The 24,413-nt window shown below is 44.6% G+C and overlaps 1 protein-coding gene across 2 annotated transcripts; it reads left to right on the top strand.

Annotated features, from left to right (window-relative positions):
* The first annotated feature begins 1,145 nt into the window (after nucleotides 1–1,145).
* DUSP9 (dual specificity phosphatase 9) lies at nucleotides 1,146–23,885 on the top strand. 2 transcript variants are annotated; one of them, XM_070741359.1, is made up of 4 exons: nucleotides 1,146–1,860; nucleotides 8,529–9,421; nucleotides 15,886–16,308; nucleotides 21,315–23,885. In XM_070741359.1, the coding sequence occupies exons 2-4, from the start codon at nucleotides 9,064–9,066 to the stop codon at nucleotides 21,611–21,613; spliced, it is 1,080 nt and encodes a 359-aa protein (XP_070597460.1). In that variant the 5' UTR covers nucleotides 1,146–1,860; nucleotides 8,529–9,063; the 3' UTR covers nucleotides 21,614–23,885. The 2 variants fall into 2 exon arrangements, with proteins under 2 accessions (XP_070597460.1, XP_070597461.1); XM_070741360.1 differs by lacking the exon at nucleotides 1,146–1,860 and having other exon boundaries at nucleotides 8,049–9,421.
* Nucleotides 23,886–24,413: the final 528 nt, after the last annotated feature.

Here is a 24,413-nt window from a genome sequence, read left to right as displayed (position 1 = left end):
GTTTTGTTTCCAGAGAGCCTCCAGGAGGATGGGGGAGCATGTTTTTGCCCTGCCTCGGTTCCAGGGAAGCCTCTGGAGCCTGGGGAGGGTAAAAAACAGGCCTACTGGGCCCACCAAAAGTTGGGAAATGGGCTGTTTGTGGCCTGGGGGGGAAGGGGAGGCAATTTTTGGTCTCCTCAGGCATTTAAATACAGTAGTCTCTCGCTATACCGCGCTTCACCTACTGCGGCTTCACTTCATTGCGGGTTTCTGAGGCAGCCGATCGGCAGATTTAAACAGCCCGCCGAACTCGATCGGCAGGTTTTTTAAAAAAAATATATATCTAAAATTGTAAATACTGTATTTAAATACTGTATCTAAAATAAATACTGTGTTGGAAGGGTTTATAAACACTTAAAACAATGAAAACTTACCAAACAATTACAATATAAATACTTAAATAAGTACTATCAGTCGATAAATTCCCCATCGCGGATTTCACCTATCGCGGACGGGTCTGGAACGTAACACCAGCGATAGGTGAGGGACTACTGTATAGGGGTGGGCACTCGCACCGGTATGATAGTGTGTGAGCAAGTGCTTTTGGCACCTGAGGGGGAAAAAGGTTCGCCATCACTGCTCTAACCCATCTTGCAAAGTGCTTTTATTCTGTATTTGAAGTAAGCCGTTTGATTTTGTGTTTTGTTCTCTGAAATTACACCACCCGGCGCTGACCTCAGTGACCCAGTTCTGATGAGGGCGAAAAACCACTTTCATTCAACTATCTCGAGCTGAAGGCAGCGGCTGGGTCCTGCGAAAAAATCCCTCCCTCCCAGTGATGGGCTACCAAAATGTTGACTATCACACTGTGGGCGTGGCTTATGCATTTTGTTTCAACATCTTTCAGTGCAAATTGGGTGCTCTGGGATGGAGCTCCAAATTTTGCTACCAGAACTGTTCCTGACTGTTCCCTTAGGAGCCCACCACTACTCCCTCCCCTCCCGGCACAATCCCGCCAGCCAAAGGCAACGTTTCCGGTTTCCAGCGTCTCCTCGTGCACGCGCACGTACGGGAAGAACGATCCGCCTCCCCGCGGAAGCCCCATCCAATCAGGAGCGCGCTGGGCGGGGCTCCCGGCTGTACACAGCCACCACGTGCGGCTGGGGTGGGGACTGGCAGCCGCGGAGCCTCCGACGAGGCAGAGTCAGCAGCGGCGGCGATTCTTCGAGCAAGGAGATCTCCGCGATCCCTTCCTTTGCTTTCCCCCATCGTCCATTCTTTCTTCCTCGGCTCTCTTTCTCCGGGGGGGATCTGAACAAAAATAACAACGTCGTTCCCGCCCTTGCAAAGTTTAGATGCGCCGATAGAAGTTGGCACCTTAGCGATCCAGCCAGCAGGCGACCTCCCTTGCTGGAGGGATCCATCCTCTCGCTTGCCTTCCCCCCGCTGCAGATGGAGACGACCGAATATTTCGTCGCTCCCGCCGCTGCTGGGACTGCAGCAACGTCAGTTCTCTTGTTTTCCTGCTGACGGAAGCCAAGACACGGACTGAATCGGTTGCTGGGGGGTGGGGGTGGCGGCAGGTGGAATAACCGTTTGAGAACCCGGAGGAGATCGGCCGCACCCGGAGCAAAAACCACGCTCGGGCTGCACAAAGGTTGGTTGCGGCCACCCTGGGGGGCGAGGGGGGGAATCATCTTGCGGGGATTACTCGTCGCTCTCGCTCCCCCCGATTACTTGCTGCGGGATCCGAAGAAAACGGGCTTCTACAAGGGCATCTCTGACGGCTGGAGTTGCGTGCAGGCGTTGTTTCCCATCTGCGGTCGCCGCCGCCACCCAAGGGACCGTTGGAGGAAGGGGGGAAAGCAAGAAAAAACCCGGGTAAGAAACGCTTGCACCCGCTGCACAAAACGGCGGGATCCTGTTTTTGTAGGTACGGTGTAAAGCAGGTGTCCCCAAACTTGGGAACTGTAAGACCTGTGGACTTCAACTCCCAGAATTCTCAAGCCGGTGAGAAAATTTTGGTGGTCCACAGAAAAAATATTTGCACTTTTTATATTGCACTAAAATACTATTTATCGTTTTAAAAAATCATATCGGTGGTCCATGGGATTTTAAATTTTAATTTAGTGGTCCCTGAAGTCCGAAACAGTGTTGATCCCTGATCCCTGAATTCTGGGAGTTGAAGTCCATAGGTCAAGTTTGGGGACACCTGCTGTAAAGTTTTATTCCAGTTCTGGAACAAACAAGTGGCCCTGTGAAATGGAGGGACGGTTTTTGGGCACACGCAGCAGCAGCCCTGCATGGTTGGAGTTTGCCTCCCAGGCAAAAGGTTTGTTTCCTGCACCTGTGGCATGTTGCCAGGCTTTGATCCAGGCAGCCTGTCCCCACCAAACCAGCATCCGGGGCGACAGAGCAAAATAGACAGAGCAATGTAGAACCCACCATTGAATGTGCCTGCTCATTTTCCCGAGGATGTTTACGAATTGCATTATCTTACATCAGCCTTATAAATTAGACCATCATTGGTCCCAGGTATCTTATTAGGTGCAGGGACTGATCCAGAATTAAGGGACCTTGTCTTAGGCCTCTAGATGAGCATTTAGGGGGGGGGGGGAGCAAGCCTCAAAACAGACTTCTTGATGGAGCAAAAACATTAGATCAGAGGTCTTCAAACCTGGCAACTTGAAGACTTGTGGACTTCAACTCTTTCATAGCTGGCTGGAGAATTCTGGGAGTTGAAGTCCACAAGTCTCAAAGTTGCCAGGTTTGGGGACGTCTGCATTAGATCTTGTAGCTGTTCATTGAGTACCATTACGTATTACCATTGTCCCCAAATTGTAATAATGAAGGGTTTCAGGAACTGGGTATGTCTAGTTTAATGAAAAGAAGGATTGGGGGTGGGGGACACATGAGAGCAGTGTTCTAATATCTCAGGGGTGGCCACAAAGAAGAAGTAGTCAGTCTATTCTCCAAAGCACCTGAGGGTAGATCAAGAAGCAATGGGTGGAAACTAAACAAGGAGAGAAGCAACTTAGAACTAAGGAGAAATTTCCTGACAGTGAGAACAATTAAGATTGAAGATTTAATTGGATTTGTATGCCCCCTCTCTCAGGGGACTGGGGCGGCTCACAACATGTACAAAAAACAAGAAAAAAAGCAGTAATAATAATCCAATTAATAGTAGAATAGAATAGAATTTTATTGGCCAAGTGTGATTGGACACACAAGGAATTTGTATTGGTGCATATGCTCTCAGTGTACATAAAAGGAAAAGATACATTTGTCAAGAATCATGTCGTACAACTCTTAATGATTGTCATAGGGGTCAAATAAGCAATGAAGAAGCAATCAATATTAATAAAAATCTTAGGGTACAAGCAACAAGTTACAGTCATACAGTCCTAAGTGGAGGAAAAGGATGATAGGAATGATGAGAAAAACTAATAGAAATAGAAGTGCAGGTTTAGTAAAAAGTACATTAAAAACAGTCTTTAAAATTCTAATTAAAAACTACCCTTACAATTACAATTAATTAGTGGAACAGCTTGCCCCCAGAAGTTGTGAATGCTCCAACACTGGAAGTTTTTAAGAAGATGTTGGATAACCATTCATTTGAAGTAGTGTAGGGTTTCCTGCCTAAGCAGGAGGGTTGGACTAGAAGACCTCCAAGGTACCTTCCAATTCTGTTGTTGTTATCATCATCATCATCATAATTATTATTATTATTATTAATTATGACAGCTAGTCCTGCTATCACTTTAATTCTGGAGGCTTCTAGCCCTTAGAAAGTAGTATGGTGGGGGGAGTTTGCCAGCATGGAAGAAACATACCCTACTTCTCCCTGTAGTTAATATGAGGGAACAGTCTTCAAGAAAGGTTCCCAGTTTATTCTCCACATGGTCTGGCAGAAGAGAAGTTCTCCACTTTGTCATCTTCAATGGCTTCTCTCAGCTCTAAAGCACATGGGGGGGGAAATCAGCAATAGAAACCCAAGCTTGTGTTTCATTTTGCTGACTGCAAGGTCTAGAGCAGGGGTAGGCCAAGTTGGCTCTTCTATGACATATGGACTTCAACTCCTAGAATTCCTGCACTAGCATGATTGCCTCAGGAATTCTGGGAGTTGAAGTCCATAAATAATAGAAGAGCCAACTTTGCCTACCCCTGGTCTAGGGGGAGCTGCACAATTTGAGTTCTGTGAACTTGACAACATAATCCACTCCGTAAGGCAGTAAAACACTTGACACATTAAAAGCGCTACCCAACTGATAAATGGTCATAGCTTTCAAATTCTCCTGGGGGAATCAAGTTAATTTTCTAAAACAGAGAGCACCCCATTTGAAAATAGACTCTGAATTCTGCTTCCTAAACCTTAAAGAACTAGGAGTAAATTCTGCTTGATTAGCCTTTTCATTTCAACTGCATAAAAGATTAAAAAAATAAGCACCTATATTGTATAGCATTGGCTCCTGGAATGTAGCAAGCCATGGCCGACTTATCCATGAATTATTAAATGATGCTTAAATCAAAACTAAAGCAAACACAAAGCAATATAATGGCATGATCTCAGCCTGTATTTCTGTTCTGTTTTCTTCCACTGACTATAGCAAAAATAGAGTTGAATCATAGAGTTGAGGAGCTCTAATCATTAATCAGCCTACATACCTTCCTCTCTGATTCCCTTCATGTTCCCGCAGATGTGGGTTGTCCAAGTATCATTTTGTTTTACTAAATCAAGACTTGTCATAGATTAAATAGGCTCAGCATGTGGTGGAAGCATTACCAGTTGCTCTTTAGGTGTAAATGAGGATTTCAGCCTGCGTAGCTACAGCTTGTTCAGCTTAAGGCAATCTTTACCAGAAAGCTTCACACTTAAAGCTTGCCACTTAATGTCTGTTTTTATAACATTAAAAAAATCTTTCCTCCTGCAAGCATAGGGATAAAACAGGTTGCTGATTGGCTGGCGACCCAATATTATGACTGAAGGATTATGAAATCCGTAATTAAATCTTCTTAAGTGCTACTGCTTGCTCAGAGATTTGTAACTGGATATAGAGGATTGCCTATAAAATATAGTAACAGTGAAATAGTTGTCAGGGCTACATCACATGTATAAACAAAGCCACATTTTCTCTGCTTTCTCTTTTTAAAACTATTAAGTTGGGAGGTTGGCCCATTTCCTGGGATGTGTTATAGGTCAGCTCTGGGCATTCATCTGCACACATTCAAGCTCCTCAAAACTTTGTACAAGACGGTTACCTCTACTTGAGAGCACCTACCATGATACAAGTGATCTTAATACTGGTCCACCAGCAGCCATCACAGTAGGAAAAGTCCTAGCCTAGTGATGGTGAACCTTTTTTCCCTCGAGTACCAAATGAGCGTGCATGCACGCTATCACACATGCGTGAGTGCCTATATCCATAATCAAATGCCTGGGGAGGGCGAAAACAGCCTCCCCAGCACCTGGAGGCCCTCTGGGGACCGGAAATGGCCTGTTTCCCAACTTCTGGTGGACCCATTAGGCTCGTGTTTTTGCCCTCCTCAGATTCCAAAGGCTTCCCTGGAGCTCAGAGTGGGTAAAAACACCCTCCCCTGCCCCCTGTAAACTCTCTGGAAGCCAAAAAGCTCCCCCCCCCCCCCCGCCTCTGTGTGAGCCAAAAATCAGCTGGCCGGCACACACATGCACGTTGGAACTGAGCTAGGGCAATGGCTCGCGTGCCAGCAGATATGGCTCCGCGTTCCACCTGTGGCACCCATGCCATAGGTTTGCCATCACTGTTCTAACCCCTCCTGTCCAGCCTCCCCAGGGTACAGCTTTTAGGAAAGCAAGGGTCATGATTCCTCAGAGAGGGGTGGCATAGAAATCCAATTAATGAAATAAATACATAAATGAGGAGGGGAGAGATGACAATAGCAGTCCTTTCAGAAACAAGAATAGTTTTTTTCCGAACGCCATCACTCTACTAAACAAATAATTCCCTCAACACTGTCAGACTTTCTACTAAATCTGCACTTCTATTCTACTAGTTTTTCTCATCATTCCTATCACCCATTTCCTCCCATGTTGACTGTATGACTGTAACTTGTTGCTTATATCCTAAGATTTTTATTAATATTGCTTCTTCATTGCTTATTTGACCCCTATGACAATCATTAAGTGTTGTACCACATGATTCTTGACAAATGTATATTTTATTTTATGTACGCTGAGAGCATATGCACCAAGACAAATTCCTTGTGTGTCCAATCACACTTGGCCAATAAAATTCTATTCTATTCAATGTTCTACTTTGATAGCAGGATTTACTCCTTTAACCCCAGTACTGAATATACATGTACTGAGTTTCCTGTAGATGTTCTTGAAGTGGCATAGAGTTGTGATAAGTTGCATTTTACCCATAATTCTGGCTATGGTCCCAAAGATGCTTAATCAGCAAAAGGAAAGTATGAGATACCTTCTGATTAGTCCTAAGCTTGTTCATTTTTAGCAAATGTGCTGTGCCAATCCTGTCCCATTCCTTCCCCCTTGCCCCGCCCCGCAGTTTGTTCATGGATCAGTGAATTGTGGGAACTCCATAAATACCGTTAAGTCAATCTTCTGGGACAGCACTCAACAAGTCAGATTCTGGTCCACATAACTCAATTATATAGCCACTCGTTTTAGACAGGGAATTATTCCCAACTTCATTCGATACTCCAGAGTAGGGACGGGTTCCAAGTTACCTCACTGCCATTTCGCTTCCTCCTGTACTGCATGGCTGTGCCTCATGGACAGGCCCATGCCTCACATGCGTGTGCATGCACAGTACAACCCCCATTTTTTAATATGCAATAACAAAACAATGACCGCATGCACAGTGCTGGAAACTTGGCTTCTGCAAATGCGCAGAAAAGGGGGGGAAATTAAAAAATTTGGGGGGGAAATTTGATTTTTTTTTTAAAGATGTGGTACCCACAGACTGGCACTGACTGATCCAATTTGATGACAACATCATGACATCATCATGATGTCATCAGCGGGTCACTAACAGTTCGGGCATATTGGTCCAAACTGGGAGGAACCCACCCCTGTTCCAGAGGTTACACCTGGGACCTTTTGAATGCAACAGAGATGTTCTGTCCTTGAGTTACAGCACTCAACACACTCCTTCTCCCTTCTTCCCTTGCTATAGCTTCAGTCATGACTCATATGGAGCTAGGGTGGCGCAGCAGGTAGAGTGCTGTACTGCAGGCCACTGAAGCTGACTGTAAATCTGAAGGTCAGCGGTTCAAATCTCATCACCGGCTCAAGGTTGACTCAGCCTTCCATCCTTCCGAGGTGGGTAAAATGAGGACCCGGATTGTGGGGGCAAGATGCTGGCTCTGTTAAAAAGTGCTATTGCTAACATGTTGTAAGCCGCCCTGAGTCTAAGGAAAAGGGCGACATAAAAATTGAATAAATAAAAATGAATAAATAAATAAATTCCAGGTGTATCAGAGAGGGGTGGGCTGCTCGCTGGAACGCTAAATTGGGCTCACCGCCACGGCTCGTGAAGGCTAGCAGGGCCAGCGTGATTTTGTTTCTGCACCTGTTGAGGTAGCAAAATCGCACACGGAACCGTAGGTGTGCCCGGGTTTCAGTGCCGTAACACGGGCGCACCTGCAACTCCGTGCACAATTTTGCTACCTCCACAGGTGCAGAAGCAACATCGCACTGGCCCCGCTAGCACTCACAAGCCGCAGCAGCAAGCCCAATTTAGCGTTCCAGCGAGCAGCGCACCCCTGATCAGAGATATTTTTGACCAGCAGGTTGAGGCTGGCCACCTCTCCCCTTATGAATGAAAGTGTCTTGGAGGTGCTGCTGTTGGGGGGGGGGGGGCTCTTCCTGCTACCCTCCAGATTCTTGGCAATTGCAGCTGTCTTCCCTTGGGTTGCCAGGAAGTCTCTGGTCAGTATCTGGCCAGGATGGAGGGGGACAGCAAGGTGCCAGGAAGGGAACACGCACTTCCCGTATTTCCCAGCTGCTTGCTCTCTTGCTCTTCCTCCTGTTTCCCACTCCCCTTCTGTGCCTTTGCTTTTCTGCTGCAAGTTTGTCCAGGGATGGCTTTCAGGGCTACCGTAGCAACTCTCTGTCCTCCGGAGCCCTGAGGCACCCCTCACTGCTCGCTTGCTCTGCCTCGCTGCCCTGCGGTGGTCCGCCTTCATTCTCCGTTCCCCGCAGGCTTATGTGGATGCCTTCTTACCACAGAGCCACTTGGCCCTTGCTCCAGCCCATCCTCTCCAGGGGAGTTGGATAGGTTGGGTTTGGAAACACCAAAAGGAGCAACTTCTTCGGGCTGGCTGTAAATGGTGGTGGCTCTGCTCAGCCTGCCAAGCTGAGGCGGCTGCAGCACAAAGGTTATTTCAGATAAACAAGATAAACACTCTGGATTTGCGGGAGATGAAGTTTCATCCGGTAGCCGATCTTTGCTAAGCCACGCTAATCAGGGATACTGAGAGCAGAGCAGCGTATCTGAATACTGCTAATTGTTTGGGGCAATTCCTTCATCAGACCTTTTCTTTTCCAGGGGAAATCCCAGCCTTGTTTGATGCCCTCGTCTTTCTTTGGAAAGGCTGCAGCGCTTTCTTTTTCCTGCCAATAGGACGAAAGATGACTTCTGCTCACAATGTCGTGCTCCGGGATGCCCCTTTCCTTTCTTTCTAGCAAAAACTGGATTGAGGACAAGACCGTCTAGACTGGCAGCACAATGTAGACATTTCTCCAGAGCAAGAACTTGGGATCTTCCAGTCCCCGGGGTTGGAGCATTCTCCTACCTTCCGGCAGAACCAATCCCCTACGTGTGTGCATTCTCATCTCTGTCTCTGTGTCTCTTTCTCTCTCTCTCTCTCTCTCTCTCACACACACACACACACACACACACACAAACACTTTTTGAGCACTGGAAGAGGGGAAACAAGTCTAAGTGGCAAGTATGACTTCTCCTCTTGATGCATTTTTTTGAGCGGGAAAATTCAGACACCACTCAGAAATTCTGCCAAGGTTGATCCAAGGCTTTGGACCGAGACAGTTCCGGCCACCTAAACTGTGGGCGTGCAGCCCTTATGGAAGACCTGGGCAAGTCGACGCTCTGGCTGCAGGCCGAGTTGGCCTCTCCTTCTCCGTGCTTGCATATCCTTGATTGCCGCAGCCGGGACCTCTACGATTCATCCCATGTGGAGCGGGCCCTGAGCGTCGCCCTCCCAGGGCTACTCCTGCGCCGCCTTCGGAAGGGGAGCCTGGCGGTCCGGTCCTTGCTGCCTGGGCCCCCTCAGGGCCTCTGCGAGAACATGGTTTTGCTGTACGACGAGGGGACAAATCGGCTCCCTCGGCCAGACAACCAGGAGGAGGAAGAAGAACCAGTGCTGCTCACGCTCTTGCAGAAGCTCCGAGAGGAGGGCTGCCTGGCCTACTACCTGCAGGGTAGGTGCGCAGAAAGAAAAGCTGTCTGTGGGGGAGAAAGAAATAACTGACCAATGCTAGCTTCTAGATTGATTCTTGATTGGTGCAGCAGAGTAAATATGGAGCTGGGCCAGGGGCAGGCAAAGGTCGCTCTTCTATGACATGTGGACTTCAACTCCCAGAATTCCTGGGCTAGCATGATTGGCTCAGGAATTCTGGGAGTTGAAGTCCACAAGTCATAGAAGAGCCAACTTTGCCTACCCCTGAGCTGGGCCAAAATTGTGGTTGCTGGAATGTTCCTTTCTGAGGTGGAAAAATCCACCAATAAACTGAGGGATGAAGACTGCAAATCTAATATTAAAAAAATATATAAATCCCTATCATTATTTTAAAAAAACCAAATAGCACATTCATACCAAACATAAAACAAAGTATAAAAAAGCCTGGGGGAAAGGTGTCTCAACTCTCCCATGCCTGGCGGCATAAGTGAGTCTTGAGTAGTTTACGAAAGACAGGGAGGGTGGGGGCAGTTCTAATCTCTGGGGGGAGTTGGTTCCAGAGGGCCGGGGCCGCCACAAAGAAGGCTCTTCCCCTGGGGCCCGCCAAACGACATTGTTTAGTCATTGTTTCGACCATTCAAATGGGTGAGATTCTAGTGTGCCACGAAGGAAGCAGGTGACAAATCCATTGGTTTGATATAATACAAACCAATAGTTTTTTTTCCCCTTATTAATATAAAACATTGACATAGCCACCCGTCTTATAACCAACTCTGGGCTGCTCGCAATCAAGAGTTAAAAAGCACAAAAAAACATATTATAAAACCTAAATGTGCTAACAACAACAAAAACCTGGCACCAGGTGAGACTTCTGATGTGCAGTCACTTCATCTTATCCCAGCACCTGGAGGTAAAACCAGGTCTTACCGGCTTTTACCTCCTGCTGCAGAATAGAATAGAATTGAATAGAATTCTTTATTGGCCAAGTGTGATTGGACACACAAGGAATTTGTCTTGGTGGATATGCTCTCAGCATACATTAAAAAAAAGATATATTTGCCAAGAATCATGTGGTACAACACTTAATGATTGTCATAGGGGTCAAATAGACAATGAAAAAACAATATTAATAAAAATCTTAGGATTCAAGCAACAAGTTACAGTCATACAGTCCTAAGTGGGAGGAAAAGGGTGATAGGAATGATAGTAGAAATAGAAGTGCAGACTTAGTAAAACGTTTGACAGTGTTGAGGGAATTATTTGTTTAGTAGAATGATGGCATTCGGGGGGGAAAACTAAGTTTTATTATGTGGCAAGATGGACAACTAATGAATTTTACAAATAAATTTTATAAACCCTACTGGCTTTCCGGAAAGCTGTAAAGACTTGGCTTTTCCGGCAGGCCTGGGGCCGTTGATGGTCATAAATGGCATGTATGGGTTTTTTAAACTGTGAGATTTAAATTGTTTTAAATTGTTTTTTAGAGGTTTTAATGCTATTTATATGTTTAAATCTTTGTTGTGAGCTGCCTAGAGTCCCATACAAATCAAATCAATCAATCAATAAAATATGTAGATAGAGACTTATCAAACTTCAGGAGACAAATCATTCAATAGGACCAGGGTGATCACAAAATGGCGCACTTCCTAACTCCCGTCAGATGGCAACATTTAGGGGAAGAGGCTAGGAACGTGCCCACCTTAGCTGACTGAATTACAACTCCTTTTTTGGCACAGTTAGAACCATCTATTTAGCATCCCAAGTCATGGTGACCATCCAGCTACATCTGGGAATACATGACTAAGATCAAGAGCACAACAACATTCTCACATTCATGCACAGGTATGTTGCTGGGAGTCAGAGGTGGGCTGCTCAGGTGGAACGGTGACGTTTGCTCGTCCCTGTGGCTCTTGAGTGCTAGCGGAGTCCAGCGCAATTCTGCTACTGCAGGTAGCAAAATCGTGCGCGGACACGCATGTGCGCCCATGGCAATGAATCTCTAGAGCAGTGTTTCCCAACCTTTTTTGAGCCGCGGCACATTATTCATGTTTTCAAAATTCTGGGGAACACTGAAGGGGGGGGGGCGGGGGGGCTAAAGAAAAGTTTGGACAAAAAAAAAATCTCTTCCTCCATTTCACTCTATTTCTCCCTCCCTCTTTCTCTCTCTTCCTTCCTTCCCTTCTTTCTCTCCATCCCTCTCTTTCTTTCTTCCTCTCTTTTTTGCTCTCTTTCTCTCTCCCTCCTTCCCTCCCTCTATGTCTTTCCCTCTCCCTCCTTCCCCCCTTTCTTTCTCTCTCTCTCTTGCTTTCTTTCCCTCTCTTTCTCTTGCTTTCTTTCTCTCATTCTCTCTCCCCTCCTTTTTCTCTCTCTCTCTTTCTCTCTCGTTCACCACGCCAGCAACAGAGAGAAAAAGAAAGAGCGAGAGAGAGCCGGAGAGAGAGTGGAGTGCGCAGCAGCCATCAGCCTCCTCGCCCTCCCAGACGTCCCCAGCGCCCGGCCTCACGCCGCCTCCCGTTAGCCCGGCCGAAAGCCACACAGTCCCGGACTCCCGGATCGCTTGCTTCTCCGGCCAGCGCGGCGCTTTCCTGGGCAGATGGTTTTGCTGACCGGAGAAGCGAGCGATCCGGGAGTCCGGGACTGTGTGGCTTTGCGCCATGAAGAGAAAACGGCCGACTTTTCCCTGCTGCCGTTTTCTCTTCATGGCGCAAAGCCACACAGTCCCGGACTCCCGGATCGCTCGCTTCTCCGGCCAGCGCGGCGCTTTCCTGGGCAGATGGCTTTGCTGACCGGAGAAGCGAGCGATCCGGGAGTCCGGGACTGTGTGGCTTTGCGCCATGAAGAGAAAACGGCAGCAGGGGAAAGTCGGCCGTTTTCTCTTCATGGCGCAAAGCCACACAGTCCTGGATTGCTCGCCCCAAGGCAGGAGGCGGCGGCGGAGGAGAGTGGGCGGATCCGGCGGGCAATGGGGCAGGGCGGAGAAGCCAGGGGCGCGTTTGGCCGGAGGCACCGTGGGGAGGCAGGGGCAGGGAGGTGCGGCAGTAGGTGTCTCCGGCCAAACGCGCCCCTGGCTTCTCCGCCCTGCCCCATTGCCCGCCCGATCCGCCCACTCTCCTCCGCCACCTCTCGCCGCGGCACACCTGACGATGTCTCGCGGCACACTAGTGTGCCGCGGCACACCGGTTGGGAAACGCTGCTCTAGAGCACAGGCGTCAAATTCGATTTCATTGAGGGCCGCATCAAGGCTGTTTGACCTCGGAGGGCCGGGGTGGGCGTGGCCAGCTCGACGTCACTTGTGTCGGGGGTGTCTGTGCTGACCCGAGTGTTCTGCCAATGAAAACGGGCTCCCGAGCTGCGTTTCTGACTGTGACAGCCTCCTGCGGCCCTCCCAAGCTCTGTTTTTACTGCCAGAGGCACCATGTCTGGCCCACTTCCTCATATAGAAATATGGCGAATTTCCATCTTTTAATGGAGAATATTTGAATGAGCCAGGGTGGCGTAGCAGGTAGAGTGCTGTACTGCAGGCCACTGAAGCTGACTATAGATCTGAAGGTCAGCGGTTCAAATCTCATCACCGGCTCAAGGTTGACTCAGCCTTCCATCCTTCCAAGGTGGGTAAAATGAGGACCCGGATTGTGGGGGCAATAGGCTGGCTCTGTTTAAAAAGTGCTATTGCTAACATGTTGTAAGCCGCCCTGAGTCTAAGGAGAAGGGCGGCATAAAAATAAATAATAAATAATAAATAATAAATAAATGTTCTGCGTGATGCTTCCTATGTTTGATCTGTAACTCCCCAAACATAGAAGTGCTGGGAGTGGATCGATTCCTTATTATCCGGTTTTGACCTCCTCAAATATAGAAATATGGCAAATGAAGCCACCCATTCAATAGAAAAACTCCCTCAAATCCATGTCATGTGCATGTAGGTTTCTTGGGGACGAAATGAAAATTGTTTGCTATTGCCATATTATAGAATGTTTTTCGATTCTGGCCTTCCTAGCTCAATCAGTGAGGGATTGATATATGGGATCAGTCGCTTAGCAACCATTCAAAGTTATGATGAGTTTCCAAAAGGGACTCACAATCCAGTTTTGAAGTTTCAATGTTGCCCACCACCACCGTCACATGGCCATGTTTTGGGCACTTGGCAAATGGCCTATATTTATAGCCATTTGAAGCGCCCCAGATTTACATGACTGCAACTTTCCACATTTTTGCTGGAAATCGGCATTTATTTACATCTCCTGGCAAAAACTGGCCCATAACAAAAAATAAGCAGTGTTCATTTTACAACCACAACATTTGCTTAATGACTGCTGCAGTAAAGATTATAAAAATAGATATGGTCACTTGGGGATCCACTTTACATCCATCACAATTTATAATTGAGCCGCCCTGAGTCTGCGGAGAGGGGCTGCATACAAATCTAATAAATAATCATAATCATAATTGCCACCAGGCTTAATTATTGTTGTATGACAGGGACTACTGTAATGGATGGCCTTTTTTTGTTAAAAATCTGGATAATTGATGGGCTTACCAGGGCAGAGCCCATCACATGGAACCTTGCAGTTTTACCTACAGATAATTATTTATTGTTGTTTTATCTTGCATTGCTTCTTTTTTGTAAGGTGCCGTAAGTTGTACTGTTCAGGTTGGGCATCAATATTAATTATTTCAATAATCTTTCACTGTAGTGAAATCCATCTGCAGAGGTGCCAATATTCTGAAATTATTTTCCTCTGTCACTTACATTACACTAAATTCATGAGGTTTCTGTGAACGATCCATTTAGCCATCTAGGTGTTTTCTGTGAAAATGTTGGATTAATGTTTTTATTTCTGCTTTTGTTTTTCTTCTCCAATCCCCCTTCCTTGTTTCTATCTATATTTTGATAACCTTTCTAATTCAATAGTTTTTAATCATGTATTTGTATTTTTCCAACTTCTTTGAGGTGCTTTTTGCATAGAATTACAAAACAATGTAATCATCTATAAAAGCAGAAAGCTACAAAAACAGAATATATTCCAGCATGAAAATATAAAAATATAGCAAGAAGCAGGCCTTGACTTACAGTCATTTATTTAGTGACAATTCAAAGTTACAAAGGCATTGAAAAAAGTGATTATGACCATTTTTTACACTTACAACTGTTGCAGCACCCCTGTGGTCACATGATCAAAATATGGCTGCTCAGCCAGTCTCGTATTTATGACAATTCCAGTGTTCCAGGATCATGTGATCCCCTTTTGCAACTTCCTGACAAGCAAAGTCAATGGGGAAGCCAGATGCACCTAACAAATCTGTTATTAACTAAACCAGTGTTTCCCAACCTTGACAACTTGAAGATATCTGGACTTCAACTCCCAGAAGTCCCCATATCTTCAAGTTGCCAAGGTTGGGAAACACTGAACTAAGTGATTCATGTAACAACTCTGATAAGAAAGGATGTGAATAGAATAGAACAGAATATAATAGAATTCTTTATTGGCCAGATGTGATTGGACACACAAGGAATTTGTCTTTGATGCATACGCTCTCAATGTACATAAAAGAAAATATACATTTGCCAAGAATCGTGAGGTGCAACACTTAATGATTGTCATAGGGTACTACTAAGCAATCAGAAAACAATCAATACTAATATAAAAAGTACGGATACAAGCAACAAGTGACAGTCTTGCAGTCGTAAGTGGGAGGAGATGGATGATAGGAACGACGAGAAGACTAATAGTAATGGTAATGCAGCCTTCATGAATAGTGTGACAGTGGTGAGGGAATTATTTGTTTAGCAGAGTGAGGATGTTTGGGGGGGAAACTGTTCCTTGTGTCTAGTTGTCTTTGTGAGCAGTGCTCTATAGCGTCGTCGTTTTGATAGGGTAAAATGTATACTGCTCAAAAAAATAAAGGGAATACTCAAATAACGTATCCTAGATCTGAACGAATGAAATATTCTCATTGAATACTTTGTTCTGTACAAATTTGAATGTGCACAGCAGCAAGTGAAATTGATTGTTATTTATTTATTAAATTATTTTATTAAATTTGTATGCCACCCCTCTCCGTAGACTCGGGGCGGCTCACAGCAGTGATAAAAACAATGTACAATACAAATCTAATACGTAATACGAAGTTAAAAACCCATAATTTAAATTGTCAATCAGTGTTGCTTCCTAAGTGGACAGTTTGATTTCACAGAAGTTTGATTTACTTGAAGTTATACTGTGTTGTTTAAGTGTTCCCTTTATTTTTTTTGAGTAGTGTTTTTAACATCTGTCTAGTTTAGCAACAGAAATTTTGGGCTCGATTGTGGTGAAATTGAATGATTTATACAGCTTACCACCTTGGGTATGAATTAATCTTCCAAATGACTTGTGGGATGAGTAGAAAACAAAGTTTGCCCCATTTGGGGGAGCATCTGATGCCATCCTATAACATGATGCCTATAACACTGATACTTTTTCTTTCTTGGATCTGTCCTTCCTCCAGGAGGCTTCAATAAATTCCAGGCTGAATGGCCCCATCTCTGTGAAACCAACCTGGACACAGCCAGTACCAGCAGCTCTCCTGTTCCCCTGGCGGCTCCCATCGTGGGGCTGGGAGGCCTGAGCTTAAGTTCAGATGGGTCAGATGCCGAGTCAGATCCCCTCAGTAGTGGAATGGAGTCTGAAGGCACCAGCCCACCCTCCTTCCCTGTGCAGATCCTACCCAATCTCTACCTGGGATGTGCCCGTGACTCTGCCAACATGGACACTCTGGCCAAACTGGGAATCCACTACATCCTCAATGTGACTCCAAACCTCCCAAACCTCTTTGAGAAGAATGGCGACTTCCACTATAAGCAAATTCCCATCTCGGATCACTGGAGCCAGAACCTTTCTCAGTTCTTTCCTGAAGCTATTGATTTCATTGGTGAGTGTCAGCAGGTTGAAGGGTAATAGTACCACGATGATGATGATGATGGGATGGATTGTGTGCTTATATCATTTTTAACTCCTAACAACCACGTAGATTTCCTCCAGGACCATCTGTCTCTAACCTGGTCTCCCAACACTGCAGTCATCGCCACTATAAAACACAAGTAGTGCATTGTGTAATTTGGGCACAGCGATATTCATACAGTTTTGACTGGAGATTTTTAACACTTTGATGCTTAGGTAAACCTTTAAAGATGAAGGGGAAAATTATTGATTTTTGTATTGAATTTATATATCTCCTAATCTCAAGCAGAGTCACTTCCTTGTGACCCTGGACGGTACAGTATATACCAGTGATGGCAAACCTTTTTTTTCCTTGGGTGCCGAAAGAGCATGCGGGAGTGCCCACACCCATAATTCAATGCCTGCGGAGGACAGAAACAGTTTCCCCTACCCCACAGGGGCTCTCTGGAGTCTGGAAACGGCCTGTTTCTCAACCTCTGGTGGGCCCGGGTAGACTTGTGTTTCACCCGCCCCATGCTCCAAAGGCTTCCCTGGATCTGGGGGAGGGTAAAAACACGTCACCTAAAACACGATCTAAGTATTGCCCACAAGATCATATGCTGCAACGTTCTACCTGTCAATGACTACTTCAGCTTCAATCGCAACAACACAAGAGCACGCAACAGATTCAAACTTAATATTAACCGCTCCAAACTTGACTGTAAAAAATATGACTTCAGCAACCGAGTTGTCGAAGCGTGGAACTCATTACCTGACTCAGTAGTGTCAACCCCTAACCCCCAACATTTTTCCCTTAGACTTTCCACGATTGATCTCTCCAGGTTCCTTAGAGGTCAGTAAGGGGCGTGCATAAGTGCACCAGTTTGCCTTCCGTCCCCTGTCCAATTGTCTCTCCTTATCTCATTTATCTTTTCTTCCTTTCAAATATGTTCACCTATACTTTTATATCTTTTCTTCTATTCTTTTCTTTATTTATATTATTACATATCTATTCTCTTCAATGTGTATTATGCATTGGACAAAATAAATAAATAAAATAAATAAAATCTCCCCAGAGGTTTGTTTTCTAACTTCCCCCTTCTTGTGCCCCTACTAGTTTTCAGTAGTAAGCATTTAGGACGCCTTAAAAGCCAACAATTCCCCCTGTCAAACACATTATGAGCACCTTACGTCCTGATCACACATATAGCAGTAAAAAGGTCAGCTGCTGAAAATCAATTAACATGATTATTCCTCAGTAAAGGGGTTTGTGGGGAGGATCTTATAAGCCCAAATGGTAGTGGTGATCTACCATAATTTCCTTAGGCCAATGTTTCCCAACCTTGGCAACTTGAAGATATCCCAAAATTCTGGGAGTTGGAGTCCAGATATCCTCAAGTTGCCAAGGTTGGAAAACACTGCCTTAGGCCTCTGGTCACCCTCAAACTACATGCATTCCTGAAAATGGAAGTCTGTCTTTCCAGAGGACAGCTGTAAGGGAGAAACCCTTTGTAAATAATGTTCAGATTTCAAATATTTCTGCATGATAATCTGTTTAAGGCTTTCTGTGGTCTCTAATGATGAGCTCCAATAAATAATACAGGGATTATTGAGGGTGCTTGCATTCTCTGCCCCAAATTGGAAAATAATGCCCTTCTGTAGTCAAATCATTTCAGGTGGTAAAGAAACTGAATTTTTTCCAACCCAGAGTCCATTATAACGAGTTGTCAAAGTTTGTACAAAGACCAAAACGAAAGAGATCTGGATACTTTGGCTTCCAATGTATGTTACTGATCTGTCACTCTCAGAAGTCTCCTATTTGCTCCTGTCTATCAGTTATAGAAGGATCTAAGTATTGCCCACAAGATCATATGCTGCAACGTCCTGCCTGTCCGCGACTACTTCAGCTTCAACCACAACAACAAAAGAGCACACAACAGATTTAAACTTAATATTAACCACTCCAAACTTGACTGTAAAAAATATGACTTCAGTAACTGAGTTGTCGAAGCATGGAACTCATTACCGGACTCCATAGTGTCATCCCCAAACCCCCAACACTTTACCTTTGGATTATCCACGGTTGACCTATCCAGATTCCTAAGAGGTCAGTAAGGGGCGAGTACAAGTGCACTAGAGTGCCTTCCGTCCCCTGTCCTATTGCTCTCCTATATCTCCTATACCTTTCTTCTATTCCTATATCACTTCTTCTATTCTTTCATTGATATGTTCTATTACTATACCTTCTTTTCTATTATTTCTTAGATATATTTTACTATGAGTATCTCCTCTATAACCTTCATCATGTATTTTACTATATAGATATACTGTATACCCACTAAAACCCTCATTGTGTATTGGACAAAATAAATAAATAAAATAAATAAATCTATGCCAGTGATGGCGAACCTCTGCAGCCTGGGGAGGGCGAAAGACAGAACCTACCACGCCCACCTAAAGTCAGGAACTGGGGGAGTGGTAGGGATTGTGCGCATCTACGCCTTCTGCCGCACGAATCCCAGCGACTGGTTAGGTCCCACAGAGTGGGCCTTCTCCGGGTCCCGTCAACAAAACAATGTCGTTTGGTGGGGCCCAGGGGAAGAGCTTTCTCTGTGGCAGCCCCAGCCCTCTGGAACCAACTCCCCCCGGAGATTAGAATTGCCCCCGCCCTCCTTGCCTTTCGTAAACTCCTTAAAACCCACCTCTGTCGTCAAGCATGGGGGAACTGAGACATCTCCCCCTGCCTATGTAGTTCTAGTGCATGATATGACTGTATGTATGTTTTTTATATTGGGGTTCCTTGCTTTTAGATTTTTTAAATGTGTAATTGTTACCTTAGATTTTAATTATTAGATTTGTCAATATATATTGTTCTTGTCACTGTTGTGAGCCGCCCCGAGTCTGTGGAGAGGGGTGGCATACAAATCTAATAAATACAATACAAATACAAATACAAATACTTGCATGGATGCCGGGGCAGCATTGAATTATGGCTGTGGGCACTTGTGTGCTAGAGGTTCACCATCATTGACATAGACCCTTCTATAACTGATACGCAAACTGATAGGCAATAGCGCTCGCGCATGCGCTTTCAACACTCAAGGGAAAAAAGGTTTGCCATCTATGCTATGTCAGGCCTCCAGGCTTTGAGGGAGGCTCTGGGGGCTTAAAACATGCACCCAGTCTTGATGGGTCCCTAAAACCTGTCAGGTTTCCACATCGATCCTTTTATCATGCTAATCAGAACAGTTGTTTTTCCCTCAAGCGAAGGAGGTACAGTAAATAGGACACAAAGCCTATCCAGAAATAACTTTCTGAGAGAGGGAAATGGAAAATGGGGTTTAATTCGGTGTGATTTGCTGGGAAATCTAGTCAGAGGAAGGTATTTTCAGGTATCCTCTGCTAATTTCCACTCATTGCCAAAAGACAAGTGTGGATAAAATGGCTCAGGCTTTTGCGCAGGAACAGAGGATTTTGCGTATCCGAGAATGGAAGGAGGAGGGGGGAATGGAGGCTAAGTAGTCAAAGGTCAGCTCTTTGCACTAATTGAACTTGCAGTACAGTGGTACCTCGACATACAAGTTTAATTCGTTCCAGACCCGAGCTCGTAAGTCGGTCAACTTGCATCTCGAACGAATGCCTTTAGACTTTGTTTTTCACACCGAGATAACTAGAAGCAAGGAGATTCTTGCGCCACCTAGTGGAAGCTCGGCTTGTATCCCGAATTTGAGCTCCGGTGTCGAACAGAAATTTTGCTCGTAACTTGGAATACTCGCATGTGGAGCAGCTCGTATCTAGAGGTACTACTGTATTATTAATACAGTAGTCCTCAACATATAACTATAATGAAATCTGCCCATTACAGTTGCATTTTGTAACAGCTTTAAAATGTGGCCGATCTGATTTCAAGATATCTTTTGCAGCAGTCATTAGGCAAAAGCAACTGCTGGTTTTCGATAAAACCATAATAAATCGCAATCACATGATCACAGGATGCTGCAAATGACCATAAATTTATTTATTTATTATTATTATTATTAATTGGACTTGTATGCCGCCCCTCTCCTTGGACTCGGGGCGACTGTGTTGACAAGCGCCTGAAATTCAGTGAACTGTCTGAACTTTGAAACTCCCTATTTTTGGGTTGGTCATAAGCTAAGGCAGTGTTTCCCAACCTTGACAACTTGAAGATATCTGGACTTCAACTCCCACAATCCCCCAGCCAGCATTCGCTGGCTGGGGAATTCTGGGAGCTGAAGTCCAGATATCTTCAAGTTGCCATGGTTGGGAAACACTGAGCTATGGACTACTTGTAATGACATTTCTCACTCTGATTGGTTTTAGCCAGCAACATGCATTTCTTCCCACCCATTTCTTTTTCTTTTCTTTTTTCTTTTGCCATTGACTTGCAGTCTTCTTTGGCCTCAGTGTTAAAAGAATCAAAAGTTTTTTCCTCCTTGCTATCAGCTGTCTCCTCTTTCCCAAATCTTGTGTCATCTCGATAATGCGTTGGTATGCCCTGCAATGCTGCGTAGAATATGACACCTCAGTATTAATGTTTAGATCATGAATAAGCAAAGTGAATTATTTCTAAAGGTTTTTGCTCAGTTAGAAAGGTATTTCTGGTTGGTTAACACAATTTAATATGCAGCTACGTAATCCAGTTGGGACTACTGGATAATATCATAGCAGAGTGGTTTCAAATCACACGTTTTTGCAATATGGATATGCCTAAGTTGATTATGAAATTGAAGTCCCCTTTTTGCTTGAGCTGTGAAAATACTTACTTGCTCGGCTTTGACGGCTTCCTATACATGAGGGACAAAGTTGGGAAAATGAAAAGTCATACAGAAAGCTATTTCTCTTGGATCAGAAACGTGTCACAGAAATAATGTGCTGTTTCATTTTTCCAACTCAGTGTTAACAAATTCCACTTGCTTAGAAGCCCTTGTGTAGGGTTGTGTTCGCTTGACCACCTGTCCCTTATCTCTTTGTCAGATGAGGCCCTCTCTCGAAACTGTGGCATTCTGGTGCATTGCCTGGCCGGGATCAGCCGCTCAGTCACCGTCACTGTAGCCTACCTCATGCAGAAGCTCAACCTGTCTCTCAACGATGCCTATGACCTGGTGAAGCGGAAGAAGTCCAACATCTCACCCAACTTCAATTTCATGGGGCAGCTGCTGGATTTTGAGAAGTCCCTGGGGCTTAGCCAGGGCAGTCGGCGGCCAGCCTCAGACCAGACCTGTTTCTTCACCTCACCAACCAATGACAGTGTCTTTGAGCTGGATCCTACGTAGGAGACAGAAGGGTGCTACGTTTTTGTCATTGTCCACCAAACATCTCCTGCTCTTGGTTCTGTCTGCCTGCCCTGGTGGCCGAGTCTTCTGGGACCAACTGAATACCTCACAATCGAGAGGGAAGTTGCCTCTTTCAGGAACAACTGCTACGTCCAGCAAAGGTTCCTCATTGTCTTCTGGGTTTTCTGAAATATCAACAGCAATGGTGTCCTTACTAATCTCACAACGAGACTGACATGCCCACACCAATAACCAAAGACTCTTCTCCTCCTCCTCTGTACAGACCGAGGAACCAACAATTTTCCCGGGCAGGGGGAGGGCTATTTCTGAAATGTTGGGTCTGGGCATCTCGAATTTGATCCAGATTACTCTCTTTTAAAATTTAAATATTTGAAATGGAACATGTCAGGGCTGGCACCTGCCGATTATTAATGATGTCGATCTCATATTGAAGGTTTTATGATTGTCTTGTGTTTCTCCTTCTCTAGCCATTATGCAGAAATTAAGCAGAAGCCTGCAGATCTCCCATAAGAATCTTCTCCAGGCAGGACTTTTGGTGAGATGAGAAGCGCATTCACCAGCTGATGTGTTAAATTCCCAATAACTCCAGTGAACAGGGCCAAATGATGACCTCTGAACTGATGAAGGCTGCTCTAGAATCATTCCCATCCTTTTGAGAAGGGACAATACAGGAATGTAATTCTAACATGGTTATCCTGGAATGACCAAATAATATCTTGTAGAAATTTTAATGGAGAGTCCTGTGTTGGAGAAAGGAAACCACAGAATTCCCCAGATCTCTCTTGTTAAGACCAGGATGAATCATAGAATTGAGGAATCAGTGTAGCAGGCTTATATAAACATAACCTCTGGAGATACCTGGTACAGGAACTGCAGAAATGGGTTTGAGGATCTGCAGCTTCTAAATTTTTTTGATGCTAGGTGTTTATGTCTATAGACTACAAAAGTTCCAGTGTGGCATTCTTTAAAAAAAATCTCCAGGAACTGTATTCCAGAATTGGAGCAGATTCAAACATTTGTATAATAACGTTAACTCTCCCGTTATTCCCAAAGCTGTAGATTCTTTCATCATCCCCCAAAGCACTTCTGTGGTTCATTCAGGATTTAGGTAGAAGGAAATAAAAACGGTGGGGGAAGAAGCTTTGGAACAGAATCACGATGGGAAGACATAAGTATTAGAAGCAAAAATATTGGTGTTACACAACCCGGTCTTTGGTTGTGGGAGAAAATAGAGCAGCTCTGCATTTTGTATCTGTATTTGTACAAATGGTGAGTTTGTATGTGTGCCTTAATACTTGCATGAAAGCAAAGAGACCTGTGAATGTGTTTACTAGGCATTGTTGCATAGTATCTGCCTGAAAGGGTTAATTTTTGCCCAAATTTCAGTCTGGATCTTTTAAGTATTGGAGCTCAATTCCAGAATCCTTTGAGTTCATAATAAAAAGATAAAGCCTCTGAGCATTGTGTTACAGAGGGACAGTGTTTCTTACTTAACAGAATTTATTAGGAAGAAAACTGCAGATTTGGTGATTTCAAAATTTTCAATAATTATCTAAAATCATTAACCACTACGTGTACATGATAATGGTCCTTTTGGGCACGCTGAAAAGATGACCGAGTGATCTGCATTTAAGGCCTTTATTTTAGCTCTGCTCAGTAGGTCCACAGGAGTCCAGGAGAACATTTTGTCTACAAAATGAATCTTCCCGATAACCTGTTTTCTCAATGCTTTGCTTCCTTTTTTTCAGGATTTTTCTGGCCTCTTTGAGGCTATGAAGATACGTGCCTAGAGGCAACGCTTGCTTGAAATCATTTGAAATTGCTGTTAAGTGAGTTTTGATAACGTGGGGCTGCAGTGCCTTACAGGTTTTCCCTCTGGCGAAAATAAATTAGAATAAATTGAGAATAAATTATGCAAAGCAGTCAAACTGGCCAACTATTATGCAAAACCGCTCTTATGCAAATTTGGCCAATTCGCACAATTCAAGGTGATTGCAGTATTCAGGTTTGCTCACAATTTGGGTGAACCTGAGCACCCAACCTTTATGTTACTTGTCCATGCAGGTTACACGTAGTGTCTGACCCCCTGCATGCTGCGAAGGGTCTCCTTGAGTCTCTGTCTTGGGTCTCTGTTTTCAAGTGAATGTAAATGACTGGAGATGGAAGGAGAGTGGACGGGAACTGCCATTAAATGGACTACCAACAACAACAGTTTTTTTTTAAATAAAGCGGGACTTTTACACAACGCAAACAAGTGTGGATTTTTATTGGGAGACTTGAAGGTGATGCAGTTTTGAAGTAGCCCCTGGCCTTTTTGCTTTTATTACAGACCCCAATGTAGAATTAGAAAGCTTGTTCTACTTGTGTGTAGGCACCGTGCAGGGGGTGGGGCAGCCAATTTCTGCCAGCTCCCTGAATTTCAGGGGGCTTCCAGAGGACGTTTTACTGGGCAATCGGCCCTGCCTTGCAAAATAAATTTTATGAGCTCGGAAATTCATCTGCTGTTTTCAGCCAATTGCAGCTACTTTTTGTTTAAGGAGAAGGGCGGCATAAAAATTGAATGAATGAATGAATAAATAAATAAATAAATAATAAATTCATAAGAAAAAATAAATTCAGTAATAAATAAATAAGATGAAAATTATAATAATAATACAGCAGATATAGAAGACTGAAGAAACCACATATAGTTGCTGACTAGAGAAATGTAATTATTATTCAGATTCAAATGTCTGTATTAAAATTTCCTTAACATTTAACTTTCGGAACATGAATGGAA

This window comes from Erythrolamprus reginae, chromosome 2 (assembly GCF_031021105.1).
Source record: "Erythrolamprus reginae isolate rEryReg1 chromosome 2, rEryReg1.hap1, whole genome shotgun sequence".
In the NCBI taxonomy this organism is placed as follows: domain Eukaryota; kingdom Metazoa; phylum Chordata; class Lepidosauria; order Squamata; family Dipsadidae; genus Erythrolamprus; species Erythrolamprus reginae.
The sequence above is the reverse complement of the archived record's forward strand: the minus strand, read 5'-3'. Positions and strand labels throughout refer to the sequence as shown.